Genomic DNA, 14,666 nt, shown 5'->3' with positions numbered 1-14,666 from the left:
CATAAAATGTGTAGGTTGTACAAGCCTTGCAATATGTCAATAAAGTACCCTTTACTTATATTATACCTCTATGTTGGATTCTGTGAGTGCCTGCTGTACTCTAAAGCCCATGGCCCAGTCTCTTAACTTGGTGGTTTAAGTATAATTGCACTGAGATATGTCTCTAACCCATTACAGCTGACCCAAAAGGGCTAGTAAAGTAGTTGAGCCTTATACAGCGGTTGACCATTTAACTGATTGTAAAAGGCATATAACATAGTACCCAACATACTGTAAAGAAAGAGCTTTAAAGAAATGCCAGGTTCATTTCAGGTTTCATTAGTTTGCCAAGAATCCTAAATAAATGGGTACATGATGCACTGGAGACTTTTCTTGGATATTTGACAGCATCAGATGTTTGATTTTGCCCCACTCTGAAATCACTGTATCCTTCTCTGCTGTATGGAGCTGTAGCAATGCTTTTTTTTAACCTGGATTATTTGAATGGACTTGTTTCAGTTGGCTCCATACATGTCTTTCTCCTGCCTTAACAGCACTTACACTATTTTGTTATTGGCAAAAGGATATTCTTATCTGCCAGTTCTGACAGCAAGGGGGAGATTTATCGACATTTGAGTTTTTTTCACTATTCAAGTATTTTTTTTTTGTGCTAAAAATAATTAAATTTGAATTGTGTTTCAAAAACTTGAATATCTAGTATCTATTAAGTTCAAAACAATCCAAAAAAGTTCCTATAGAAGTTTCTATAGAGTTTTTTCTTTTTTTTGTTTGTACCCCAAACTTGATTTGAGTTTTTTATTCAAACAAGTTTGTCTTATTAATAAATACGTGAGCAGTCAATATAAGAGTTTATTCTATTTAGAAAATAAAAAACTCGAATTTACAAACTTGAGAATTGATAAACAAGCCCATAAGTCTTTCCAGTGTGGCACATTTAGACCTCATAGGAACTAAAGGTCTTGCCAAGACATGGCAAAGGTATGAAATTCTGGAACTTATTAGTGCAGTTTTATTTCTTCTCATCATTTGGGCCTCTATCTGTTAGATGGAACTGGGGTTTTGTCACAATTAGTAACCCAAAACCCAGAGAAATTGCCAAGGTTCCGGTCACAGCTCACACTTCTGCCTATAACAACCACCTTTAGCTTCAGGTGGAGCCCTCTGCTACTCGGGTGCAACCAGGTCTTAAAGTGAGAGGACCAGAGCAAAGGTTCTAAATGAGCAAGGGAAGCAGATCATTTGAAAAGGACTGAAGGAGCTTACTAGAGTCAGAGTCAGGCAGGCTGGGTCAAAACCAAAACAGTAGCACAGTACAAAATCAGGAACCAGAAGAGAAGTCAAACAGACAAGGGGTCAGTCCAGGTGGAGTTCACTCAAAGTCAGGATACAGGCAGGGGTCAGAACCAAATACACAGAATAGCAGCACACCCAGGAACTTTGCTAGAAAGACCTATAACAGGCCATGACTGAGTGCAGAGCAGATGGTATATAGGCAAGTTGATGGTTAACACAGAGCACCTGTGACCAGATTAACAACAGGTGAAACTAACCATAACTACATGTAAATACACGGGTACCATAGCAGGGAACCAGGCCCTTAGGCTGATGCCACACGTGGCGTTTTTACGCTGCGTATTTTCTAATTTTCTCAGCGGCTGAAAAACGCCCGATATCATCATCCATAGAAATAACTTGAAAAGACTTGAAGCAAACCACACAAAGCGTAAATACGGTAGAAAACGCCTTAGCATGGATTTTTCAAGCATTGGCCGAAATACGCCAGTATTTGCACAGCAAGCTATTCCTATGTATACACAAAGGCAGCTGCCAGACCTAGCTGAAATACGCGGCGTTTTTTACTATTTTGCACTATTAGCACCATGGAAACGGGATTTGCTACATCACCAGTACTAGGCTGAAAAACACCATAGTCAGGGGCTGTGTGGCTTGTGCGGCATTTTTAGGCTGAGAAAAAACGCAGCGTAAAAACGCCACTTGTGGCATCAGCCTTAGCTGTCTGCTTAAATGGAGCAGTGTTAAAAGATACCATGCAGCAATCTGCAGGTTACTGGTTTTATTCCAGGCAGGATGTTATAGGTTTACATTGTATTTTGCCTTTAAAGAAACAGTTCAGTGTAAAAATGAAACTGGGTAAAATGGACAGACTGCGCAAAATAAAAAATATTTGCACTATAGTTAGTTAGGCAAAAATGTAATCTATAAAGGATGGAGTGGGCAAATGTCTAACATAATAGCCAGAACTCTACCTGCTTTCAGCTCTGTAACCTCTTAGTTAGTGACTTTAGGGGGGGGGGCACATTGAACATAACTGTTCTGTTAGTTTGTGAGCTCATAGGTCAGATTCAAATGCAAACTAACTGACAGTTATGTCCCATGTGGCCCCCCTTAAGTCACTGACTAACAAAGAGGTTAGAAAGCTGAAAGCAATCTGGCTATTATGTTAGACATCTGTCCACTCCAGCCTTTATAGCAGTGATCCCCAAACAGTGGCTCGGGGGCAATATGTTGCTCACCAACCCCTTGGATGTTGCCCCCAAACCAAATAAAGCCCCCTGTAAGCTGATAGTGTGCATATAGGCTGCCTAATAGCCAATCACAGCCCTTATTTGGCTCCTCCATGAACTTTTATGGTGCTTGTGTTGCTCTCCAAGTCTTTTAACATTTGACTGTGGCTCACGGGTAAGAAAGGTTTGGGGACCCTGCTTTATAGATTATATTTTGCATAACTAGCTATATTTCAAATATTTTTCATTTTGTGCAGTCTGTCTATTTGACCTAGTTTCATTTTTACACTGAACTGTTCCTTTAAGTATTTAGTCTGACCCTTTCAAAGGCTAGTACTTTACTCTGACTGGATGAATCACATGACACTGCCTGTACCAACAAGACTCTAATTCACCTAAAAGATTTGTTGGTAAAACTTTGTTTTCCTACCAGAAAGCCCTGCAAGCAAACCAAACATATTGATTTCAAGTACTTTGGTACGGGCGCTACACTCTGGAGACATTTACTTTGTAATGATGGTGCTACACAAGCGTACTGGTAGCCTGTTTAACAATAAACAACCGTTGGTACTTAAAGAAATACTGTCATGAGAAAACACATTTTTTTCAAAACACATCAGTTAATAGAGCTTCTCCAGCAGAATCTTGCATTGTAATCTGTTTTTCAAAAACACAAACAGATTTTTATATGTTTAATTTTGAAATTTCATATGGGGCTAGCCATATTCTTCATTTCCCAGGGTGCCCCAGCCATGTGACCTGTGCTCTGATAAACTTCATTCACACTTTACTGCTGTGCTGCAAGTTGGAGTGATATCCCCCCCCCTCCCAGCAGCCGATCATCAGAACAATGGGAAGGGAGCAAGATAGCAGCTCCCAGTAGGTATCAGAATAGCACTCAATAGTAAGAAATCCAAGTCCGACTTGGGACTCCTCCAGTTACATGGGAGTAGGAGAAACAGGTTACCTGAAAGCAGTTCTAATGTGCGTCATTTTGTATTTCTCCGTTCCCAAGCTATTATGTATGGGCCATTACAATAAGTAGATTGAGGGTTTATCTGGCTACGTTCTGATATATGCAGCAAAGTCACTAATAGGGATTACGAAACTTCTGGCCCAGATCCAGGATTTCAAATATTTTTTCTTTGTTTGTGAGCTTAAGTTTGCAGCCTTTCTCCTGAAATTTAAACATGAGGTCATGGTTTTCATTTCTGTAGTTAGAACAAACATGTTTAATAGAGAATGTGTGGTGCTGAGAGACAAGGAACTTTGTGGCAAAGAAAATATTTATTGAAAGATTTTGCAAGGCTGTTTCACCCCGTGGTGCTCAGAGATACTCAACAACTTAGTTGGAAAAAAGGCTTCCTGATAAGTTTAGGGATTCTGAGAGAATTCTTTAAAATAATCTACTTTATTATATACTACAGGTATGGGACCTGTTATCCAGAATACCTGGGACCTGGGGTTTTCCGGATAAGGGATCTTTCTGTAATTTGCCTCCAATAAGGATTAGTTATATCTTAGCTGGGATCAAGTACAGGTACTGTTTTATTATTACAGAGAAAAGGGAATCATTTAACCATTAAATAAACCCAATAGGGCTGTTCTGCCCCCAATAAGGGGTAATTATATCTTAGTTGGGATCAAGTACAGGTACTGTTTTATTATTACAGAGAAAAGGGAATCATTTAACCATTAAATAAACCCAATAGGGCTGTTCTGCCCCCAATAAGGGGTAATTATATCTTAGTTGGGATCAAGTACAGGTACTGTTTTATTATTACAGAGAAAAAGGAAAGTTATTTCTTTATAATAGAGTCTATGGGAGATGGCCTTTCCGTAATTCGGAACTTTCTGGATAATGGGTTTCCGGATAAGGGGTCCGATACCTGTACTATTATTTTTGTTATCTTTCAAAAGATATTCCTGCCAGTAGCCCAAGCTACCCAAGCCCCAAAGGGAAATGAGTATACATGGCACCCAACTCAGACAGAGCTCAGGATTATCAGAAGCAGGGTGGCTTGGGCATCAGAAGGCATAAAAAGAATTTAAGTGTATTGATTTGGTTAATTGAAGTATAGTTGGTTATTTTGAAGAATTCTTTCAGAATCCCTAACTTATTTGGTTGCCCTTTCACCCTTTTAAAAGAAAACTATTGTGAAAATTAAAATCAAATATATTCTCATGGAAACATGAAACTTTCCATATATAATCATTTACTCTTCTTCATTCAGAAGTCTGGGTGAGATTTTTAATTCATCTTTTAGGGGCACTCCCTTTCCTAGCAGATGAGTTAGCAAATGAGCTAACGTAAATAACCGACTCCAGCTCAAACAAAATCTAACAAAATAACTGACTAACTGGCACAAATCCTGCATGTAGAGAGACAGGATTTTTGGCAGAGTTGTTTTTTTTAAGAGTCAGCTCTAATCAATTTGCTAGACAAAGGGTGCAGCCACCCCAAAGGATGTATTAGGGTGAAGACACACAGAGCTACTAGTAGCAGCTACTTGTCGGGGATACTAAAATAGACAATGCTGATCATTTACTGATAACTATCTTTTAGCAGCGGCAATTTTCAGTATTGCCTATGTTTAGGGCAATGGTACATGCGCGATGTTCCACAGTCGCCCGAAGTTGTCTTCAGAGGAAACTTCGGGTGACTGCGGGACATCACAGCAACACTTATGCCATCCCACTGGCGATTTACATTCTAGCCAGTGGGATGGCATTTTGGGGAGATTAGTCGCCTGCAACAACGAAGATTTGTCACGGGGCGACTAACCTCCCTGTGTATCACTACCCTTAGTAGCCATGAAAAAGTAGCTGCTACTAGTAGCTCTGTGTGTCTTCACCTTAAGACCTAGCTGTCAATCAAAATCGGACTCCACCTCCTGCATGAAAATAGAATAAATAGAGAAAGATTGCTGAGAGGGAGATAGTGAAGAATAGTTTGATTATGCCAAAACAATTACAAAAAAACCTTAATTGATTATATTTAGAAAGTTTCTTATTCAGTAAAATGAAGCTTTTGTTACATTTACATGATAGATCCCCTTTTACAACCATAAAACTGTTAATATTCCAAAATAAAAAGATGCACATTTAAAAAACACACATAATACAGAATAAAAGGCAATTGTGTAATGTCTTAGAATAACCTTGACAACATCATACTAAGAGTTAATGGAAAGGTGAGCAATAACTGATGCCATTTAGCTAACTTGGCCAAGTGCAGGGTCTGTTTGGTCTGTGTGACCCGTTTCCAGGGGGATAGAGAAGGTAAGCGCTAGCAGAGAAGCCGAGGGAACTGTAGGTCACTGCACGACCCATCTGTTTCCCATCAGCGCAGAATGTCAGAGCGGGTCACATGGGAATTCCTGCGGTATGCTAGCATGTTCAGAAGCCAGCCATTGCTCCTCGCCTCCACATTAATAGTTATTTTTACAGTATTTAAGCAACAGAGCGAGGCATGATCCAGGATACTCCTACATCAAAGGGGTTATTATTTCAAATTCAGTGTTTTTTAAACCCACTTGAAAAAGTTCATTTGATATTTTAAACCTGTTCTTGCCATTACTCAGATATTTAATTGCTGGCCATGCCTGCTTCTGTATGTGATTTCCCATCACAGTCGTGCCTTCTACTTCATTAATTAATCGGAAAACAGAGCTTTCATAGGTCTTTTTAGGTCAGTTACTGAGATTTTTAATGTTTCCTCCGTGTTAAAGGAAAACTAAAACTCACCAATGACAGTTTAGAGATGATAATCCGTACCTTTTGGATTCTTTACCAGTCCAAGGTCCCCACAAGCCCTTTAGCAGGGAAGCACATACTGTGCTGCTGAAACCTACTGAGCTTAGGGACCCACTCACGATATATAGGGGATAATGTATATGTATTAGAAGTTCCATCAGAGTGGCTTTTATACAGGTCATAGAACATAAAGGGGACTTGTAATATCTTAAACAGTTGGGATGGGATTTAAAATAGGCCCTGGCATTTCAAGTGCAGAGAAGCACAAACATCATCCCCAGCCCAATAAATAGTGACTGTCTATGGCATCTTACAGCAGTCCCTTTGGCATTTGCCAGAACCCACAGAATGCCAGTCTAGGCCTGGGTACATTATCCATTACAATCTATAGTCTAGTGTGACAGCATTTACAAGTGCTCTTATAACACTGGCAAAATACCCTGATATCAGAAGGGTGAATGTTATATCTGGGGGGCTGCAGGTACTTTGTTTCCTTAGATAGTGGATAATGGGTAGTAAAGAGTTAGGGGTGCTTGGGGTTGCACAGCAAGTAAGTGGAAAAAGATTAGGTTATTGAGGGAAGTCCTGCCATGTATACCATGTTTACTAACACAGAAGAAACCAGAGGAGCTGATGGTTGCAGAGTGCTGCATATATCAAAGGCAAATAAGTATTGCCATGGAGGTACATTACCCACCAAAAGGCTAGTGCTGCCTTACATATCCATATTAAGGGCCAGTGCAGCTATGGACACATTTTTGCACCACAGGCAAGTTTTTATCAGAGTAGGACAAAGTGCTCTCATAGTAGTGTTTGAGTTTTGGTGGGGATACTGCGCCCCTAGCGGCTCCACCTTTAGAACTGATCTGTGGTACAAAGGGGTGTGTAATCTGCTCTCCTCCCCAACCCACACACACACCCAACATATACACACACACACAATCACCCCCCCCACACACACCCAACATATACACACACACAATCACCCCACACACATACCCACAACCCCCACAAACACAACATCCCAACTATACTGGCTGCGTTACTGGCGCACAGCTGAATCGGTTCATATATACGATTTGCATTCACTTCCAGCTGAGTCTGATGACGTGCCGCTCTATTCCTTTGAACTGTGTAACTTCAAGTTTGCAGAGAAGCCCCCCCCCCAATAATGGCCTGCACCTTTCATCCTCCGCCAGCAGCTGCACCATTAGCATACGGCCAAATGGCCTCACTCTGCACCTTATTATTAGTAATATCTCACCATCTTTCCCCATTAGCTACAGTTAGAACTCCTGCAAGGAAGAATATGCATTTACAACGAACCTAAAGAGATATACCATGATCTGGATGAATGAAAATCTTCATAGTCCATAAGGGATAGTGTTGTGAAACTAAAAATAACTTTCTGAAAAAAGATACATAGAACTTAAAAGACAAGGAGAGGTCTAGTTAGAATGGCAGGCACCCCTCATTGAGATCAAACTGTTGTTTTTTTCCTGACTGGTGCTTGTTTTTGGGAAAAGCTTCACTAGCCCAGGGATCTTTCTAAAGAAGCACCGCACTTCTACCTTACCTCTCCCTTCCAGCCAGCCCTCTATGACTTAGACTTCATATGCACAACATAGTACATTGCCATAGGGCTTCTTTGCACCAAACATATTCAGCATCAAAAGTAAAAGAAAAAAAAGCTGAGAAGGAAGATCTCTTTAAAAAGACTTTTGAATGCTGTCCCTTTTTATCACCAGTTATTGGTTGCAGTGCCCTTCTGGGTCCAAAGCAGACACAACATAATGTCACAGGCTAAGAAAGGGATATCACTTTGTAACCATGGGTGGGAGTGGTACAAACCATGGGTGGGAGTGGTACAAACCATGGGTGGGAGTGGTACACTGGCAACTAGAGGGAGGAGCAAGGTGAGAATTTTGAAGCAAGTACAATGAAGTACCATGAAAGTTGTTTTATGTGCAACTGACAAATGTACTACTGGGTGTAAATGAGCCTTATAATGACCAAAATACCCAAAAGGCATTTCATATCTCCCCTAAACAGTTACAACTTTGTTTTAGTTTAGCCATCAAAAACCACAATGGGCCAATATAAAAATGTATTCACTTTCTAGGTCCCATCGTCTAGAACAAAATACCTCATTACTGCGGAAACATTACAGTAACTGCTCTTTCCAAGCCCTGTTAGTTCTGATGCAGTTTCCAGGGGGGACAGGCCAACGGGAAACCCTCTGGGGCATCACTGCAGAATGGTTGGGCTGGTGTTTTACTGTTGGCTGCTGCTCACCCATAAAGCAGGAGCCAGATGAAGCTGATGGAATCTTACAAGCAACAGTTGAGAGTGTCTCTGAGAAGATCCGTCCAGTTAGGTTCCCAAGTAAGCGTCTTCCTCCACAAAGGGAAACTGTTCACATATTGGACGACTATTTTGTTTCTCTCTTAGCATCCAGATTATTGAAAGGCCTTTGTATGTAGGCTCTCCTGAATCGACCTGTTCCGTCCATGCAATACTTAACCCTTAGATGAAATTAATTAAAATAGAAAATATTTAGTCTACCATTAATGCATTCATATATTTATTAAATGCTAACTCTGGCACAAAACAGAGTGGGGGGAAACAAAACCAGATGCATGAACAGCATGTTGTAACTTTCAGGGGAAACGTTATCCCATTTTATGAGCAGCTGCACTATGGTTTAGTAAAGGCTGTACAACTGCCAAGCTGAACTATAATTCAAGACAAGTGTTTAATGGAATCTTTACTTGGGTGGAAGAAATTGGTTTATTGTGGTCACCGACATATTCCTGGAATTTAACAATAACAGGTGCATGGAATGGCTCGCAAGATGCAGCGAAGAGTCTGCCGAATGTAATTATATATCATTTGAAGCTCGTTGTTCCCACTTGTTTGTGGCCATAAAAATGATGTGTGTTCACAGAACCCAAAAGAAAGCTGAGGTTTAGAAAGCTCAATGACCTGATCTATGAATTTATTCTATATTTTGTTATGTAACTAAAGCTATTAAACTAGAACTGCATAACCTCTGGCTCTTGGCTTCCAGTGAAAACACTTCTAGCAACTCGAATTCTCCTGGAATAGGAAGCATATTATCTGAATACAAGTCCACCACTGACAATGCTATACATTTAGAAAATACAAATAAAGAACTTTGAGGAGACAGCAGATAGCAGCCAATCAAAAAGCTGATTTCATTAGCCTAACTTGCACTTGACCAATCAAATGATGCACTGATTAGATTTGCAGCCCTTGCAATGGTTCCCTAACTGTGGAACTTGGGGGGCATTGAGCAGTTTCAGAAGGGGCTCAGACTGATGAGAAGTGGGGAGAATAGCTATTTGCCCTCCTACATACATGTTAAAGCCCAGCCTGAGGCTTATTTAGGGTGAGATTTGGGGTACATGTGTATATATGTATTTGTTAGATATTCTCCAAACTATGACTGAATGACCAATGCACCCATGTTTTCCTATATTTGTACTCATTTGATGAGCCCTAGCCAAAGGCTTAACCTTGAAGGGGATCCCTAGGCTAAGGTTGGACATTTACATGGAGCTCAAACTCAAAACATTTGACAACAACTGTTCTAATGTCCCATACTGCTCTTAAATTGTATAATAGGGCTGTTCTGCAACCATTTGGCTGTCTATAACAGCTTGAGACCTTATCTCCTGCCATAATAAAAAATACAAACCATGCTCTACAGCAGTGATCCCCAACCAGTGGCTCGGGGGCAACATGTTGTTCCCCAACCCCTTGGATGTTGCTCTCAGTGCCCCCAAACCAGGGAGTTATTTTCGAATTCCTGACTTGGAGGCAAGTTTTGGTTAAATAAAAACACGATTTACTACCAAATAAAGCCCCCTGTAAGCTGATAGTGTGCATAGAGGCCCCTAATAGCCAATCTTAGCCCCTATTAGGCACCTCCATGAACTCAGTGTCGATGCTTGTGTTGCTCTCCAAGTCTTTTTGCATTTGATTGTGGCTCACAAGTGAGAAAGGTTGGGGATCCCTGCTCTACAGGGTTCACGAATGAGTATGGCAGGATTATGCATCCATAAATCCCAATGTAATCCTTCAATCCAACAAGTAACTGCAATGAAATACAACGGATGACTCTTGCTCAAAAACTGATTCAAAGTAACCTCCTTTCTGCTTCTGTATGAAGTGTTATAGCATCCTGGAGCAGTATCCCTTGTTCATTGGGGATAAATGATGCACTGTTTGCTATTCTTTTAACTGCGTAGTTAAAGGTTTCAGAAAACATGGAATCATTCCTGGGTCGGTTTCCTGGCCAATGTCTCTATATGTCATAATGAAAATGTTATGTGTTGACAATGATGATTATGAAACAATAGCACTTTTATTACTCTTATGTTATAAACTTATGTTAGCCTGTCTGGATTTTATTTTGCCATGTACAAGAATAGTTAACCTCATTTGCCATGCAGCTACTATTAAATAGGGGTTCTTCAAGCCCCCGCTTGCATTCCTATTATATGTTTCTGTGGCATAACAGAAAGTGCTCAATTGCCATTTACAAGATAAACCTAAGCTCTCGGCCAACCAAAGAGTCATAAACTTTACTGCAGAGCGTTAATATCCTTATATGAACCTCAGCTGTCAGGTTTCCATGCTAAGAGCAGCCAAAATATCTGCTATATATTTCACATATTTTCAAATCTCAGTGCAATTTTTGGGCTCTGCTGAACCTCTATGCTCCAGCAGCTGGTTTAAGTGTGTCAAGCAGTTGTGTCATTCCTGGAAAGAAGTAAAGATCCTGACTTCTCTTGTGCTAACTCCTTCCCTCCCACAGAGAAGCGCAGACAAATGCATGAAATAGGTATTTGGCCCATAGTCACCTTAGAAATGCCCCATATGGTACATGTTGTTCTGCTGCTCACTTGGGCCACCCGTTGTAAAGAACCTATTTCCACCACATATTTTACCAAATACTAGAATTATTCATATCAATATATAAGTGCATATAGCTTTGTTTGATATGATTGTTAATTCATTTAATAAAATAGTTAAAAGTCTGCCTTGGGCCATTAAACCATAGTAACCAGTCAACAGTTAGCTTTTAGCGGTCTAATGAAGTAAGAATTCAGAAAGCTCCTATTTCGTTTTGGCAATTACATTCTGGCTGCTTTACTACTGAACTCTCACTTTACAGCGATCTAAAATGAATTATTTGATGTCGAAATAGCTACTTTTATTTGCACTAATCTATCTCTTTGTTCTTTCAGGGTCGATGCATAAATTTCACCAGAGAAAGCAAGCCTATGCCTCCAAGATACCCACTAAACAATGCACCACTTATATCAGCTCCCTGCAGCCCTATCTACTCACCTTCCCAGAGCCCCATCTATACGCCACCACCAGTTAACCTTCCCCCTCAACCCTTGCACTCTCCGCCTCCTACTCCTTCACCAACAAACTCTCTTCCACCTCCCCCACTAGGACCACCTCCAAATAGAGCACCGCCCCCTAGTAGACCCCCACCTCATCCTTCTATTTAGGATGCTCATTGCAGCTTTTTATCCCCAGTAGTGGGTGATAGAAAAGTACTTTAGTTTTGTCATTTGACTGCACGTGTAGATCTGCAGTTTTATGGAAGAGCTATTGACCAAAACCACTTTCTTAACTATATCTCCTCCATTGAGACTGTAAAAGACTAAGCTGTGGATTTATAAAAAAAATAAAACTTCCCACTTCCACGTGCTGCTTTATAGGTATATCTCAATGTCTGGTTAGCCGTGGAGTCAACCAACAGCTCTAGTTGACCACACTGCAACCCTAGAGCTCAAGTTCATCATGAAGCAAGCATGGAATTAGGAGCAAGTGTCCAATAACCCAAAATCGATTAACTATACATGAGAAATAAGCCAAAGGCCTGTTGAACCTTTGTTTTACACTAGTTTTGGAGTTTGGTCACTCAAAACTAGGCAAGTCACAAATCAAAGAAAAAAATGGACAATTGGCAGTGTGAACTTTGATGATGACCTTAGAAAGTTGAGCTCTATGTTTCAGAGGAGAATTATTCTTGAATCAAAATGACCAAGTCCTACACCTCCAACCAATGAAGAAGTACAAAGAAAGAAGCGATTATGGATTTAAACATTGTCAATGGTTAATCAGGAAAACCAAAAAGGAAGGTTCCACGGATCATGCCTATACAGTGTCATTTAAAAGGGAAATATTGAATGCTGACAATACCAATTATTATGGAAAGAGAAGAAATGGAACCTAGTATTTTTCAACAGCAGAAGGCTGGACCTTTGCTTCCAAACGGCTCTTGCAGAAACATAACGTAATGGCTAAGCTTCGAAAATGCTTCGCTGAACATTCTGAGTCCAAAATGGAAAATCAGATCTTGGTATAATCGATATCCATGTATGCATTTGCAATAAGTTTTAAACTAACCGCTATATTGAGCAGCACAGGGACTTTACAATGGCAACTCCTAAAATTCAACGGCTCAGCAGCACAGCTGGTTTGTCAAAGGCGATCTACCCCAGGGGTAACATTTACATATCATAGGCTGTTTAGCGAGGGACTAGCAGATTAAGAAGATTAATGACTTGATTTTGTTGCTTTTTTCTTGTTCTTCATATTCATGAATAAGTTGATTGCCTTTTACTTATAATCAGGGGAATTTTCAGAGAAAAAAAAAGCAGCCTTGCTGACAAACATTGATTAAATGCAATGGAAAACAATTATCCTTTCTTTCTGCTAATGACCAAGCAAAATATTATGTAATAACAGGTTTATGATTTTGTAAGTTACAAATCAGCTACCCTTTCCTGTGTATATTCTAACGAGCACTATGAATAAGAGAGGAAATGTAAAGGGGTTAGTTATTTCCTATTGCCCCCAACTGAAAGAAACATGAATGAAGGCCTGAGTGGTCTCTAAATGATGGTGCTGTCATGGGAAGAAGAATGCCTTGTTGAGAGGGAAAGCCATAGTGGGAAGCCCATATGTTGTGCAGATGGGTATAAACAATACCAATGTAAGCATTAGCCAAGCTCCACTTTACTTGCCATAGCTAGACATGTGCGCTCATAGCCTTATTAGTGCCTGATGTATATATTCATTTGTGTTGCTTGCTTGTAGTACATTAAGAACTTGTTCAGCCTTCAGTATGAACACAGCAGATGTAAATTATTTTACCTTTGAAGTATCACTAGATCAAGCAGTGCTTGTCATATTGAACTGTGTCATACATGGGGCTATCTGTTAATACAAAGTATCCATATAAAAGCAAACCACATGATTGGTCTGACGAACGTCTGATTTACGCCATGGATGGAAAGTTGCGGGAAGCAAGCTCTGATCAATAGTACTTTGACTTAGAACTGGACAGTAAGAGACAAGCCCAACCATATCTAGTAACCAATATGGCTGCCGTCTACTTTCTAGTGAATTTTAGTTGCAGCCTTTATTATTTATTATTTTACTACCCTTTTGAAAAAAAGAAGTGTTGCAGCACTTCCAGTTTCCATAAATTTTACAAAATGAACTGTTGCCAGCTTTGTTAGAGTCAAAATGGAGCAGAGTTGCACCATATTTATAGGCCAAACTGTATAGGCTGCACAATAAGAATAGCAATGACAAGGTAAGAAGAAATGTAGAAATATTCATGACATGCTCTGCCTTACTGCACTTGTACCATGTGTAACTGGTCACTTTCTGAGAAACAGAACAAATGAGTAAGGCTAGTCACATGGTGTCTGTCCATTTGGCTCATTGGCTGAGGGTGGGTCAGTGTATGGCTGTCTTAATAACATATACGCTAAGAGAAAAAGAATCCATAGATCATACTGTACATCCCCTGTAAATAAACGATTGGCTTGTTGTCCCCCGGTGCAAGATTTACTGTATAGTATGATAAAAAGGCAAATCAAGTTAATACTTTTCATAAAATACACATAAGTATGGCCACCAACAGGATCCTAATGTATACATTTAAGGCCATATTTATTATAGTGTAAGCCAACATCACCGGTTATGTCGCCCATAGCAACCAATCAGATCTTTGCTTTTGTTTTCTAACTTGTAGATGACCATTTATATCTAATTGTTGAATGGTTGCTATGGGCAACATTACCAGTGATGTGGTTAACACACTGCAATAAATATGCACATTAGTGCACACTGGTTAGAGGACCGTCAAACTAGGTGGGGCTAAACAAAGCAATGGCGGCTGGATATTGTCCTTCTTTATATGGCCATGGAAACCATTATAGGTCCAGTCTTTAGTCAGGCCTCTATTAACTCATAATTAAGTACAGATATAGGAAAATATCAGATTATCAGTAATTCAGACAAAGATTCATAAATATTTGGGACAGT

At 40.0% G+C, this 14,666-nt stretch overlaps 1 protein-coding gene across 1 annotated transcript in view; it reads left to right on the top strand.

Annotated features, from left to right (window-relative positions):
• Window positions 1-13,593, top strand: part of antxr1 (ANTXR cell adhesion molecule 1) — a 92,281-nt gene extending 78,688 nt beyond the window's left edge. Inside the window, exon 18 of the mRNA XM_002935307.5 lies at window positions 11,558-13,593. Within this exon, the coding sequence (XP_002935353.2) occupies window positions 11,558-11,830 (273 nt within the window). The 3' untranslated portion in view covers window positions 11,831-13,593. The remainder of the gene's footprint in view (window positions 1-11,557) is intronic.
• The last annotated feature ends 1,073 nt before the right edge of the window (window positions 13,594-14,666 follow it).

Source organism: Xenopus tropicalis, chromosome 3 (assembly GCF_000004195.4).
Source record: "Xenopus tropicalis strain Nigerian chromosome 3, UCB_Xtro_10.0, whole genome shotgun sequence".
In the NCBI taxonomy this organism is placed as follows: domain Eukaryota; kingdom Metazoa; phylum Chordata; class Amphibia; order Anura; family Pipidae; genus Xenopus; species Xenopus tropicalis.
Note: the sequence above shows the minus strand (reverse complement) of the source record. Positions and strands in the feature narration are given on the sequence as shown.